This window comes from Gigantopelta aegis, chromosome 15, assembly GCF_016097555.1.
Source record: "Gigantopelta aegis isolate Gae_Host chromosome 15, Gae_host_genome, whole genome shotgun sequence".
Classification (NCBI taxonomy): Eukaryota; Metazoa; Mollusca; class Gastropoda; order Neomphalida; family Peltospiridae; genus Gigantopelta; species Gigantopelta aegis.
This window is the reverse complement of record NC_054713.1, coordinates 1,711,972-1,727,511: the sequence shown is the minus strand read 5'-3', so window position 1 is coordinate 1,727,511 and position 15,540 is coordinate 1,711,972. Positions and strand designations below refer to the sequence as shown.

Sequence of the window (15,540 nt, the reverse complement as noted above, 5' to 3'; positions counted from 1 at the left end):
TTATTTGCGCTTCCCACATGCAGGATAGCACAAACCATGGCCTTTGTAGAACCAGTTATGGATCACTGGTCGGTGCAAGTGGTTTACACCTACCAATTGAGCCTTGCGGAGTACTCAATCAGGGTTTGGAGTCAGTATTTGGATTTTAAATCCCATGCCTCGACTGGGATCTGAACCCAGTACCTACCAGCCTGTGTATACATTGGACATGGCTGTGTTGAACACACCACTAAATATTAAGCTCACGTATATGCCCGTTGTCGTAACACAGTCAATACACGACTTGTATATATGCATAGTCATATTGAGCATTTATTCGATACCGCACTTTTAAATAAACACGTTTCTTTGCTATGTCGTCTAGCGTCATTAAAGACACACATACACACACTTGATGATACAGCTGTGTGCGCGATGCGAATGGTCCATTAGTGACAGGTGTGATGCAGCCGCTGAGCGTGTTTCGGTTACCTCCAGTGGAGATACACCAACCAGCCTTCAATACAATCGAACAACGGAGTCTGAGAAGTAAGCGATGCTTAGGTAATGACATTGTAGATTAGCCGTAGATTAGTATAAAACACGATGGTCATGTTGATAAAATGATGATGATGTTATTGATGATGATGATGATGATGATGACGATGATGACGATGATGATGGTGATGATAATGATGATGATTGTAACAACTTTCATGACGGTTGTGATGTTAAAAGTGATGCTGGTGATGGTGATGAAAATGATGGTTGTGATGATGATGATGATGATGGTTGTGATGATGATGATGATGATGTTGATAATGATGATGATGATGGTTGTGACGATAGAGGTGGTGATGATGATGATGATGATAATAACGGTGATGATGGAGACGAAGTAGAAGAGGATGATGATGATTATGGTAATGATGATGATGATGATGATGGTTGTGACGATAGTGGTGGTGGTGGTGATGATGCTGATGATGATGATGGTTGTGACGATAGTGGTGGTGGTAATGATGATGATGATGATGATGGTTGTGACGATAGTGGTGGTGATGATGATGATGATGATGATGGTTGTGATGATGATGATGATGATGTTGATAATGATGATGATGGTTGTGACGATAGTGGTGGTGATGATGATGATGATGATGATAATAACGGTGATGATGGGGACGAAGTAGAAGAGGATGATGATGATTATGGTAATGATGATGATGATGTTGATGATGAAGTAGTGGTGATGATAATGAATACATTGATCTTGCCGACCATAGTAATGGTGGTGGTACTACAGGAGTGGCCGTTATATATTATCTGTCTACCAACGAACTCTTTTAAACACGTATTTCACAAGTGGAAGTGACTTGGATACATTTTTAAACAACGAATGAATGAATGAATGAATGAATGAATGTTTAACGACACCCCAGCACGAAAAATACATCGGCTATTGGGTGTCAAACTATGATAATGCACATAAATAAAGTGATGATCAACATCAATATAAAAATTCAAGGTTTAAACAAAAACAGTGTAAAGAACTGTGCCAAAAATACAAATACAAATATCACAGAATTTTACGGACACCGAATTTTACTCTAAACTTCAATTTGTGCTGTATTGGCCATTCTCAAAGAGAATGTTACACCCCTGCACCACGGTGAGGTTACAGCACGCGCAGGGGTTTTAAACAACGAGTTGTCCGATACATAATATCTAACAGACAAGAGTGCTGTAGCATTCTAGTTCTAGCATCCTCAAATATCTCGTTTAAAATAAATTTAAATATCTTATGTCTTCCTACTAAATCTTTCACGTCCCATAGCAATCAACTTCGGTCGCGCTTATTTCATTGGATGGTGTGGCTTTGGCGTTCAATTCTTCACTATGGAACAGTCAATCGTATGTATTTAACTCGACAGCACACATGTGTGTTATTGTCGCATGATATCATAAATAACATATGCTGTTCTCACCAATGGTTGCTTAACAAATTCAAATTTATTTGCTTCAATCATTCACTGATCTTCTTTAAAGAAACAATTTTATTATTAGAGATTAAGTCTCAGGATTTCAATGTGTTTTATTTGTTTGTTTGTTTGTTTTTATTTTGTTTGTCACCAATGGTTGCTTAACAAATTCAAATTTATTTGCTTCAATCATTCACTGATCTTCTTTAAAGAAACAATTTTATTATTAGAGATTAAGTCTCAGGATTTCAATGTGTTTTATTTGTTTGTTTGTTTGTTTTTGTTTTGTTTGTTTTTGTTTTTGTTTTTGTTTCTTGTTAGTTTGTTTTGTTGTTGTTTGTTGTGGGGTTTTTACATTTAAAAAAAAGAGTAAAAAAAAAGTAATATAACTTTCGCAGCTTTTAAAAAAGGTCTTTAAAAAAGTCACAGATAAATAAATCATAAATTCATCACCAATACCATTTTTAGACCACATAGGAAGACAGCCATTAATAAAATACCACCGTTTGTCGGTGAATCGCATTGATCGACACATTGTAATGGTAAAATAATGACAGGAATATGTTTCTCCAAAAGAATGTCCTGCATGGATGATTTGTGCCGGACTTTTACTGAATAAAATGGCCCAATGTCTCGTTTCTCGGAGCGATGGTAGCGCCAAGATCACCTTAAGTGCATGAAGACCACTCCGTAGAACCAGACCCTGGTCTCTATAGGTTGTACTACCCCAAATAAAATCCCATAGGCGACCATGTTAACTATGTCCCATAAATATCAGTACTACAACCCCTACCTCAAAGTAATAAGTGAAGAAAATGGTACCTTTCAAGGCTCATTTTCGGTATAACCAGATGTTTTTACAACAGCCCTAGATTCGCACAAAAGTTGAGTGCTTTTTGTTACAGTCACCACATACATGTTTCAAGAATAAGGCTGCTTGACACAGTGGTACTTGATGAAATGAAATTGCATACATTGTTTCGTTCAGAAGAAACATGTTGTTTTATTGTTTTGTTTTTACAACCAACACAGTCACATTTATCACCAATGACAGGATTTGTAGTATTAACTGCTCTATGAAAAGTTCGGTGCACCTCGAACTTTGACCCAGCGGATGTTATTTGGGTTAGTACTACCTATAGTCACGATCTTAAATTTAAAGAGACGTACAACATATTTTTTCCCCCGAGAAACATTCATGCAATTGTTTTGTCGGTGATTAGCTGAATACAAATGGCGAAATACTATTGATTAAATCAAAAGGATTGCAAACAACAACAGTTAGTTAGTATGCACATCACTGCGATTGTCTACTAAATTTGAATTGTTTCCTAGCTGCACAACGTCAATATTGATCAGTATTATTATTTCAGCTACCCTACAACTTAAGCTAATTTTATTTTTATCTTTCGATATGAAAACCTGGCTAAAATTTTATGTTGCTAACATATTACTTATTGGAATTTCGCTAAATTTTTAAATCGCTAATGTTTTATGATTTACAATATAGGGTGTGAACAGACTATTAAAAAGGGACAGGTTTCTTTTTTTTTTTTTTTTCTTTCTTTTTTTTTTTGGGGGGGGGGGGGGTAGGACCCCGTCGGTATCATTTGGTACACTCCTTGTTTCATAGTATGATCAGTGAAATCTAGCTAGTGTGTACACAGTTTGACCACCTGAAAACTTTCTCTTTGAAATTGCCTTTCTTCCGCGATGTCTTGTGTTGAGTAATTCCCGAGGGTGTAGAAGTATTTGTAACGTGTTCATCTGTTCGTGTGTTCTGTAACTTAATAGTCCAACAGGTGAAATATAAATATTTTGATATCACAAGTATCTGCTAAGGTCAGACGAGGTCAAATTTCTTCTTTCTTGCAAGTTCTAAAGAAGGCTGGCGGAGAGGGGAGGTGAAGGCGAGAGCAATTTACCGTAAACCCTAAAACAATTTGCAGAAAACAGAAGCTTGCCTCATTAATAACATACGTGTAAATAAAGATGTATTTAATGTTCTATTTAGTAAGATAGTTTTCATAATCACAGCAGTTTACAACCTTAGTAACATATGTGTAAATAAATATTTATGTAGTGTTCTATTTAGTAAGATAGTTTTGATAATCATAGCAGTTTACCACCTTAGTAACATATGTGTAAATAAATATTTATTTAGTGTTCTATTTAGTAAGATAGTTTGATAATCATAGCAGTTTACCAACTTAGTAACATATGTGTAAATAAATATTTATTTAGTGTTCTATTTAGTAAGATAGTGTTGATAATCATAGCAGTTTACCACCTTAGTAACATATGTGTAAATAACGGATTTGAAATATGTTATTTTGTAAGATAGTTTTCATATTATAAATCACAGTAGTTTTCCACCTTAATAGTATGTGTGTAAATAACGGATTTGAAATGTGTTATTTTGTAAGATAGTTTTCATATTATAAATCACTGTAGTTTACCACCTTAATAGTATATGTGTAAATAACGGATTTGAAATGTGTTATTTTGTAAGATAGTTTTCATATTATAAATCACAGTGGTTTACCACCTTAATAGCATATGTGTAAATAACGGATTTGAAATGTGTTATTTAGTAACATAGTTTTCATATTATAAATCACAGTAGTTTACCACCTTAATAGTATATGTGTAAATAACGGATTTGAAATGTGTTATTTTGTAAGATAGTTTTCATATTATAAATCACAGTCGTTTACCACCTTAATAGCATATGTGTAAATAACGAATTTCAAGTCTATTATTTAGTAAGATAGTTGTTATATTATAAACCACAGCAATATACTACCTTAATAGCATAATATGTGTAAATAACGAAGTTCAAGTCTATTATTTAGTAAGATAGTGTTTATATTATAAACCACAGCAATTTACTACCTTAATAACATAATATGCGTAAATAACGAATTTCAAGTCTATTATTTAGTAAGATAATTTTTATATTATTAATTATTGTTCAACGCGTATTACGAATATACGTATTCTGTGATAAAAATGCTTGAATCGTATCTCTGCTCAAGGCAGAGTCAAAGGAGAGAGAGAGAGAGAGAGAGAGAGAGAGAGAGAGAGAGAGAGAGAGAGAGAGAGAGAGAGAGAGAGAGAGAGAGAGAGAGAGAGAGAGAGAGAGAGAGAGAGAGAGAGAGAGAGAGAGAGAGAATCAAAGAGGCAGACAGCTAGAAAAATAGAGAGATATCCGTCTGTATACTACACCCACCCATACCACCCTGTGACCCTGGTCCTAGATCTCGGTGTTGGCGATTCGTGACGGAACAGACGTAAGCGTTATTAATTAACACAACACAGATCCGTGCAGACAGTGTTATCTTTGTTCGCGTATTACTTTCCTCCCTCACATCTTTGATCCTGTCTCGCAGATTTTAAAAGGCATCATTACGGTACCTGGTGGAGCGGTCTCGCACACGACTTCGCAAAATCTCTCTGTCTTATAAACACACTCTGCTTGATCAACATTGTATTTTTCTCAAACAAGCGTCATCACTGTTTTAATGTTTTCGGGTACATGGGTGTACAAGGGATACTATGATTATGTTTAATGTGTTCAGGTATGGATGTAGGTTACTATAATAAGTATATACAGGAGCGCCGGAAATTTTGACTTGAAATGTAATACTTTATATGTATGTTGGGGGGGGGGGGGGTGCGGGATTTAGCCAAATCTGTTGAGTGTTCGCTTGAGGTGCACGCGTCGCAGGATCGAACCACCTCGGCGTATCCATTCAACCGATTGGGTTTTTCTCGTTCCAACCAATGTAACACAATTGGCCAAAGGTCGTAGTATGTGCTTTCCTGTCAGTGGGAAAGTGCATATAAATAATCCCTTGCTGCATTAGAAAAAATGTAGCGTGTCCGAATTATCAAATGATCAAATGACTGATTAATTCATGTGCCCCAGTGGTGTCGTTAAACAAAACAAACTGTATGTGCATGTTGGTCGAGGGTCATTCGACAACTGCTCAACGCAAAATGTAATATGTTACACCACCTCGCTTGAAACTCGGTCGGTCTGGGATCGATCCCAGTCGGTGGGCTGATTTGGCTATTTTTCGTCACCACGACTGGTATATCAAAAACTGTGGTATATGCTATCCTGTCTATGGGATGGTGCATATAAAAGATCCCTTGCTGCTAATCGAAAAGAGTAGCCCATGAAGTGGCGACAGCGGGTTTCCTCTCAATATCTGTGTGGTCCTTAACCACATGTCCGACGCCATATAACCGTAAATAAAATGTATTGAGTGCGTCGTTAAATAAAACATTTCCTTATTTCCTTATGTTACACCCCCTCCCCGTGTAACGTTTTGTATGACCGAGGTAACCCACTTCTTAAGTTACGTATCACCTGTAAACTGCCCATTACTTGCATGCCACTATGACGCAACTTGATCAACACTATCAGATTTTTCTCTTTGTATTTCTGATTTCTCTTCTTTGCTAATAAAGGATAGGAATACTCTGTTAAAAATAAAATGGCCTTAAATGGTTGCATATGATTTTATAAAACTTGATTTTTTTTAACGTCACCGCCTGAGTACATTGATTTGTTAGTCATCGACTATTGAATGTCAAACATTTGATAATTTTGATATATAGTATTAGAGAAGAAACCAGCTACATTTTCCCATTAGTAGCAAGGGATCTTTTATATGCACCATCTCACAGACAGGATAGCACAAAGCACAGTCGTGTAGCACTGCTGGAACGAAAAGTAGCCCGATGGGCCCAGACGACTTTGTGAACACAAAAGAGCCATTGCTTTGAAAACGTTACGCTTGACAAATACTACCTCCCCCACCTTTTGACGCCATTTGTCGTAACGAACGGGGGTGAGAGGGAAGGGGGGAGGGGGGACCACCGGGGACGATATTGTTGAGTCTGTTTGAGACGTAGACTGAAACATTTCACAATAATAATTTTTTTTTTAATAATAACAACAGCAACAACAAAACAACAATAATAAAACTACTACTACTACTACTACTACTACTACTATTACTACTACCACTACTACTACTACTACTTCTACTTCTACTACTATTACTTACATACTACTACTACTTATATACTAATACTTATATACTAAAACTACTACTACTTCTAATACTTATATATTACTACTTATATACTACTACTACTACTATTACTTATAAAGTACTATTACTAAAACTACTTATATACTATTACTACTACTTATATACTACTACTATTATTACTTATAAATACTACTACAACTACTTATATACTATTACAATTACTATTACTACTACTACTACTATTACTACTACTACAATAATAAAATCCAAAAAGAAAACCCCACACGCCTTAAAAAAGAAGAAAAAATTAATAGAGACACACAACAAAACAAACACACAACCACAGAGAGAGAGAGAGAGAGAGAGAGAGAGAGAGAGAGAGAGAGAGAGAGAGAGAGAGAGAGAGAGAGAGAGAGAGAGACACACACACATACAGACACAAACACAGACGCAGTCAGGCAGACACACACACACACACAGACACAAACACAGACACAGTCAGGCAGACACACACACACACACACAGACACACACACACACACACACACACACACACACACACATGTATATATATATAGAACACGCCACCTTTACACAGCGAGAAAAGCGAATGGCAATGGCAATTGAACATAATTTTATGAATGACTTCTCCTGAAAAGTCGGCTAGATGTTTTTTTAAATGTTATAAATGTTCTGTCAATTGGGTGCAGTGGTGCGTGACTTGACCCAGGCCTAATACGTTACACACAGAATTCAACCATTGAGAGCGAGAGGAGTGGGTAATTATATTAATATGATATATTCGTTATGCCATTAAACGACGGATCGCTACCAATGTCGTGCGCAGGTTTAAACGTCTGAGTAACCACTAACAGTGTTGGGCCATTTCACTGTGTGTATTTTGTTGTGAAGCACCCGCGTGAACAAGAGTTGAATAAGAAGACACAGTCGGCGTAGAACGGGTACGCTTTACTCTTGTTTCTTCTTGTTTAATAATTGACTGTCCGTATCCAGTTATGGTTCGAGTACGCTGTCCTGGAGACATAGGTAACCAGTGGTTGTAGGTAGGTGCAGATTAATTTAATATTTTAACCTTTTACTCAAGGCGCACGTGGAAATGAAAAGAGAAATATATTCAGTCTATACAGTTTTTGTTTTGTTTTATTATTTTATTTTGTTTTATTATTATTTATTTTTTTAACTGTTTCTGTGTGTAGTTTTTAATTTAATTTATTTATTTATTTATTATTATTATTATTATTTTTTTTTTTTTTTTTTTTTTTTTTTTATTATTATTTCTTTTTAATGTTTTTTTTTTTTTTTTTTAAATTATTTTTATTTTATTTCATTTCATTTATTTGTTTACGCTATATCTGTATGGTTTCACTGTGGCACGTGACATGTTTACATAATCAAAGCCAAACACTCACTATTCCCTTGTGGTGTTGTTAACGAAAACACCGTGGAAGACCAGACTTAGAAGGTACAAACCATAAGGGCTAAATACAGAGGGCTGACTTTGTATGTCTTCACCGTGAGACCACTCAATGAGATTAACCTGTTTTATTGCTTTAGTCAAATATAGATAAGAACGCGTAAACTAAAACAAGAACTCGAGTATAAATCTATAAAATACTGGTCCGATGCTATTCAAAACAATGATTTTAAACTCAGAACATACAGACAATTTAAATCAGCACCTGTTCTGCACACCGAATTTCAAACAACATAGACAATTTACTAAAATGAGAAGCTGTGTATACAATGTTCATCTTGAAATTAGGCGATTCTGGAAATATAGAAACCCGATTGTTTGCAATTTCCAAGCTGTGGAAGATGAAACACGTTTTATTTTAGACTGTCCTGTTTATAGAAAGGTAACAACTAGTCGTACTCTTTTACTAACTTTTCTACTCCTAAATTTGTATAGTTATTATGGTTCACAATAATGGTGACATTGAAATGCTTAACCATGTATTAATATTTATTGATACATGTATTTCTAAAATTAAACGACATGTTCCGTCTATCAAAGGGGCAATAAATTAATTATTTTATGCCACTGGCGTAGGAAGCGGGGGGGGGGGGGGGGGGGGAGCAGCGATGGTTTTTGTTATATATATATATGTGTGTGTGTGTGTGTGTCTCTTTGTGTGTTCGTGTTGTCGTTATTGATGATTATGTTACATAATTCCAGGGGCGTAGACTGGGGGGGGGGGGGGGTTGGGGGGGGTCGGACAACCCCCCTCCCGCTGAAGCAAATAGGTCCGCTTTCAGAACTAAAACATACAGGTTTTTGCATATGGAGTTTCTGGTGGTGCATTATGGTATATTGGATGCAAAGCATTTAATGATTGTGATCTATGGTGTTCATGTAAACTTCCTTTTCTTTAATATACTAACACAGCGTGGTTTTAATTTATTTATTTATTTATTTAATTAACATTTAATACATCTGTATTACATATGTTAAATATTTAAAAAAAAGAAAAGAAAAGTTTTTGAATGTTAATGAATTTGAATGAATGAAAAGAAATCTCAAGTTGGTGTTGTAGGTTCGTGTATTTTACTTTCCAAACATGAAACATGATTAACAAATTACCAACATGGTGATACAGATACAATATATATTATCTAAGCTCTTAGATGAACGATAGAGTTGACACTGCGACTGAGACCTCAAGGGTCTCCCCTAGGTCTCACCTCCTCTCTCTGTCTCTGGGTATCTATATTCTTCTGTTTCTTTCTGTTTTTTCTTTTATAACACTCAGCTAAAATGGTTACGTCTTAATGTTCCTTGGGTATTTATTTCGCGTCAATAGCATTTCCCTAGGCACAATATCCAGAGTAAGACCTCTTTGTGAATTGTGTCACATGATAAATTATAACAGTTAACTGCCGACATAAGAAGTAATACTTAATTGTTGGCAGACCGGGTATTAGCTGGGGACATCAATTAAAAATCTGCAGTGTCTTGTTTGCAGTGATTTAGTTTCAAACTAATTGGTCTGATTGCTAGCCCCTTAGTAAATAAAGTCCAAGTTATTGCATAATCGACAGGTGACACCCTAACAATTAATTGAATCGTATATGAACGCTAAAAATATTTAAAGTACATTTGAATATAGTTGCAAATCGTCCACTGTAATAATGCAATTAAAACAGGATTAATTAGTTAATTAACTAGAGCACACTGGAGGCAAATAAAGGAACAAAAAACCCTAAAAAAACCCCTAAAAAAACCCTAAAAAACCCCTAAAAAACCCCCTCACAACACATCTATAAAAAAAAAAAAAAAAAAAAAAAGGAAAGGAAAAGAAATGTTTTATTTAACAACGCACTCAACAGATATGCGTCGGACATATGGGTAAGGACCACACAGATGTTGAGAGAGGAAACCCGCTGTCGCCACTTCATGGGCTACTCTTTACGATTAGCAGCAATGGATCTTTTATATGCACCATCCCAAAGACAAGATAACACATACCACGGCCTTTGATATACCAGTTGTGATGCACTGGCTGGAGCGAGAAATAACCCAATGGGCCCACCGACGAGGATCGATCCCAGATCGACCGCGCATCAAGCGAACGCTTTACCACTGGGCTACGTCCCGCCCCCCCCCCCCGAAAAAAAAATCCCCCAAAACAAACAACAACAACAAAACAAAACAAAAAACAACAACAACAAAACAAAACCAACACCAAAAGCCTGCAAACAACAACTACAACAAAGAAAAAATATTCCCCCACCCCACCAAAATCCCCAACACAAACTCCACAAAAACAAAAGTATAACCTAGAGAATATTCATAAATGAATCATCCGATATTGCAATAATAAAAAATGGCAATTTTGACACATGCAGTATTCAATATCGGAATTCAACTACATACAGTAAAACCTGTCATAGCGGTCACCTGTCTTAAGCGGCCACTTTTTTCCTACCAAAACAAATATAATGTAAATGTACCTGTAATAAGCGGTCACCCGTCTAACGCGGCCAGCGACCACCTAAATCGGATCCAAATCGCTAAAATACCTGTATTAAGCGGCCGCAGTAAATGTTTACTATTATACAAAAGGGATATTTTAACAATAGCGATAAGGTGCAGCAAACAACCGATCTTCACACCTTCAGGAATACTAGTACCTATTCAGTCCCGACATCTCCACTGTGTATCAACTAAGAAAGACTCTGCAATGCATTTAATTGCCTCTGGGCAGGCTACGCTTGACATTTGTAGATTCACTTACTATGACAATACATCGCATGAAGTCGGAATTAAATAATTAAATAGAAAAAGAAAACTACCGTGTTGAGAACGGTTAATTTAATACATTACATTTGCATTATTTCTGAAGGAGACATGTCATAAGTTGATTTATCTGTGAAGCACAAATCCGTTGATTAGCAGTACAGACGGAAACACAAGAAACAACAAATGTCTTAAAGACTATATATGTGGCAACCTGTAATCAGCGGTCACCTATCTTAAGCGGCCACTTTTATCTACTCTCTTGTGTGACCGCTTAAGGCAGGTTTGACTGTATATATATATTTTTTTTCCCATGTGCAGCAAGGGAACGTTTATAAATATTGTACTTCAGGACGGTCGAAAATAAACAGCATGTCAACATGCTCATCCCGTGACGTCAATTTGTTATTTTAATGGCATATATAGGCATTGGAAGCGAGTCAAGCGGTTACCACAATTACCACATCAAAAACGTTACACTGAAATTTTTTGAATTAACCACTCCGTCGCTCAACAAACAGGTTATTATATGAACACATCGGGAGGGGGGATTAGGGTGACCTTGACCTACACGCTAGAGGGTATGAGAACTCCAGTAGTGACTGACGTCTTTAATGCGTTCAGGTTGGATTGCTGCATCTGATCTTCGTCACCTTTTGTGAGATCTACATCTACATCAACATTAATCATTATTTTCATGTGCCACTCCGCTATCACCGTCCTGCGGCTCACGGTATGAGATCCCAGTTTTGTGGAGGAGGAGGAGGGGGTAAGGGCAGGCTGATGCTTGACCGATTTAAACCAAAATGCCTGAATCTGGATTACATTTATTCATATTAGCATTTCAGCCGAACAGGTATATAGGGTTGCATACGAATTGCCATACATTTTTACATGGATTCAACTAATATTGTGGGTGGAATGGTAGACATACAGTCATAGTGAAAAGTTTTCAGGCCATGTTGCCCGAATTTGTCTATCGTTTTTGTCCGAATTTGAGGATTTTCATCAGGACCAGGAGGGGGGAGGGAAGTTGCACTATTGTTTGTTATCAATATTAATCATTATTTACATCTATATCTATCCTACTACCGTCCTGGATAGTTCACTATCATTTTATATCAATATTAATCATGGTTTACATCTATCACTCACCTATCACCATCCCGGGTAGTTCACTGTCTTTTGTCATCAAAATAGTGAAACGGGAAGGGGTGGGGGTGTATATAAAATGTTTGTGAACAGAAATCCGAATTCACAATGGTATTTATTCTAGTGATCTCTGTCCGGCCGGTGATAGTTTTGATACAGTAAGCTGGTCGGGGAGTGACAGTCCTCTTTATGACAATGCAAGAGATGCAATCTCCAATAAATGATCTCTCCACGAGTGGCTGTCCTCCTATAGACACTGGATAGAGATGCATAGAGTGACAATCCTCTTTGTGACAGTACAAGTGATGCAATCTCCAGTAAATGATCTCTCCACGAGTGGTTGTCCTCCTATAGACACTGGATAGAGATGCATATAGTGGCAGTCCTCTTTGTGACAGTACAAGAGATGCAATCTCCAGTAAATGATCTCTCCACGAGTGGTTGTCCTCCTATAGACATTGGATAGAGATACATAGAGGGGCAGTCCTCTTTGTGACAGTACAAGAGATGCAATCTCCAGTAAATGATCTCTCCACGAGTGGTTGTCCTCCTATAGACATTGGATAGAGATACATAGAGTGGCAGTCCTCTCTGTGACAGTACAAGAGATGCAATCTCCAGTAAATGATCTCTCCACGAGTGGTTGTCCTCCTATATACACTGCATAGAGATACATAGAGTGGCAGTCCTCTGTGTGCGTTCGCTGTTTTCTGATAACCGTTGACGTGTGTTTGGTTGAATCATTGTTCACACTGACTATACAGAATTGTCCTATATTATGCCAAGTGACACTATATGTATTAAGATACAATCTACAAACAAGGAGCTACCTTTCTATCAAATAAGTCAAATCAACCATTTTCAATTTTGATCAACCATTCTAAATTATGCGTCAAAATGATCATAGAGAAATTACTCAATATTTTCTATTTGGCTTTAATCCTACGGGACATTTGCAAATTCAATAGCCCGCTACCGACCCTGGTCAGGCTGCTTGTGGTCCCTTGCACATGCCAGGGCGGGTGACCCCCTTTCCCACCCATCAGAAACCTTTTCCTGTCCTGGACGGAGGAGCCGGCGAAAGTCGACACCTGCGCCCATGACAGGCGTGTGTTTACAACAGTTCTGAATGTGCATGTTAAAGCCTATAAGCTGACCTGACCTGACCTACAAACAATATTATATTAACATACTTTGTGTTTACTTCTTTCAGGGTCTTCCAAAATGAAGGCTGTGAAGACGTGTCTCCACAACACTGTACACAATCGTAAAATGAGACGATACAGCTTCTGGCTCGTGTGTGCGACACTGTTCTGTCTGGTCCTGTTCTTTAACCACTTCACCATTCACAGCATTTCAAAATACATCACAAAGTACGATGCTTCTAAAGTGGTGGAAAACACAGACGGAACAAAAGACAGAGTGCGACACCAGCGGTCAGTAGACATGCCATCAGAGTTATCTCTACCTAAGTTAAACATTGAATCACAAAATGCTTACCAAGATTTGCGGTCGGACCTGTCTCCGTCTATTGTTCATTACATCTGGAGTAAACGCGGCTATTTTGAATTCAGACACTATCTGGCACTAAAACGAGTTATAGACATAGTGAATCCGGATGCAGTTTTTTTTCATTTTACTTATCTTCCGGAGACGGATGCAGAACAATATTACATGTGGTTTAACCGGATACAGAAGGAAGTTTCTCATTTTGTCATGCACAAGATCAACACAACTAACGAACTCACTCCTCTAACTCGGGTTCGTCTGGCAGTGATGCTGGTGCACGAATACGGAGGAATTTACGTCCCGGAAAGTTCTATTGTCACGGGTCTTCCCGTTTCTTTACGAAGCTTCTCGTTCGTCTCCGGACTGAGCTCAGCAGACATAGCCGTCGGGTTTTCTGACGGGTTGCTGATCGGGAAGAAACGAGGCTTCGATAGACCGGAAACAACCGACCAGGTGATGTCTCTTCTGGATCTAGAAGACGAACATCACACGAGAGTCAGATCCTGCTGTTCGGAGCCTCAAACCACGGATGGATTCAACGCCGGCGCAGTCTGTATAAACATACAGAGACCGTTACACCCTAAAGACATCTGGTTTAACGACACTCAGATCGCGTTGCTGGGGAAGCTGACGATGTATGGAGTCTCGCAGGTGAAACCGGCACACGATGCCAAGCGGCCGATCCCGAGAATATCTCACTACGTCTGCGTGAGCGCCTGCCAGATCACATTCCTCGGTTACCTCAGCATGCTGAGCGCCGTATACGTCGCAGGGTTCAGCTACGTCTACATCCACGGGCCGGTGACGCCCTCTGGCGACTGGTGGGAGAGGCTGTCGAAGCGACCGCAGTTCGTCTATCTTTACCGGGAGATTCACGAATCCACACGAGATGGTCGGAGCATTTCGGAAAGTCTCGGCACGAATCTCATGCGACTTCACATCCTGCTCAAATACGGCGGCGTGTACCAAGACGCGAACACTTTATGGACTCAGTCGATCCCCGACGATCGTTTCGAGTACGAGGCTGTTGTCTCCCCTGACTGGCACACGCACGGCGCATGGCCGGAGTCCATTAACCACGGGGTGATGATGGCGAAAGAAAACTCCGAGTACATCCGCCAACTGCACACGATGTTCGTGACACATCGGGAAGATCCGCCGTGGTTCGTCGATCACTACCTGTCGTACAGGATCATAGAGATGCAGCCAGAGTTGGTGTTCATCGACCCTCACCTTCAGGTGAAATGTCTCAACCACAACTGTCATCCCACCTGGCAGCCAGGGTACCGGTCCACTCTGCTTCAGAACAAGCCCGGTCAGGATTTCACGTGGCAGAACGAGACTATTTCCGTCCACTGGGTTGACAGTTTTCCTGACCTGAACACGGACATGGTCCGCTACACGAGCGGACTAGCTATAGAAATATCCCGGTTTATACTCGCATCTGCGGGCGTGCCATTAAATTCTATTTGATTTAATAAAGTAGCTTTAGTGCTAATTTATAGATTCGAAAGGTTCAAGCACGTCTGTCCTAGAGTGTGCCTACCACAGACGTGCTTTAACCATCAGGGGTTGCGAGCACGTGATTATT

General features: G+C 38.5%; 1 protein-coding gene across 4 annotated transcripts; it reads left to right on the top strand.

Moving 5' to 3' along the window:
• The first annotated feature begins 400 nt into the window (after nt 1-400).
• Nucleotides 401-15,427, top strand: LOC121390690. Of its 4 annotated transcripts, none has more exons than XM_041522571.1 (2): nt 401-543; nt 13,654-15,427. In XM_041522571.1, exons 1-2 carry the CDS (start codon nt 444-446, stop codon nt 15,420-15,422), a joined length of 1,869 nt encoding a protein of 622 aa, XP_041378505.1. In that variant the 5' UTR covers nt 401-443; the 3' UTR covers nt 15,423-15,427. The 4 variants fall into 4 exon arrangements, with proteins under 4 accessions (XP_041378505.1, XP_041378506.1, XP_041378508.1 ...); XM_041522572.1 differs by having other exon boundaries at nt 427-528; XM_041522574.1 differs by lacking the exon at nt 401-543 and adding an exon at nt 7,825-7,992.
• The last annotated feature ends 113 nt before the right edge of the window (nt 15,428-15,540 follow it).

Coding starts and splice junctions, on each gene's coding strand:
- LOC121390690 (XM_041522571.1), top strand. CDS start 444: ATGCAGCCGCTGAGCGTGTTTCGGTTACCTCCAGTGGAGATACACCAA. Junction 544..13,653: donor GAGAAGTAAGCGATGCTTAG/GTAATGACATTG, acceptor TACTTCTTTCAG/GGTCTTCCAAAATGAAGGCT.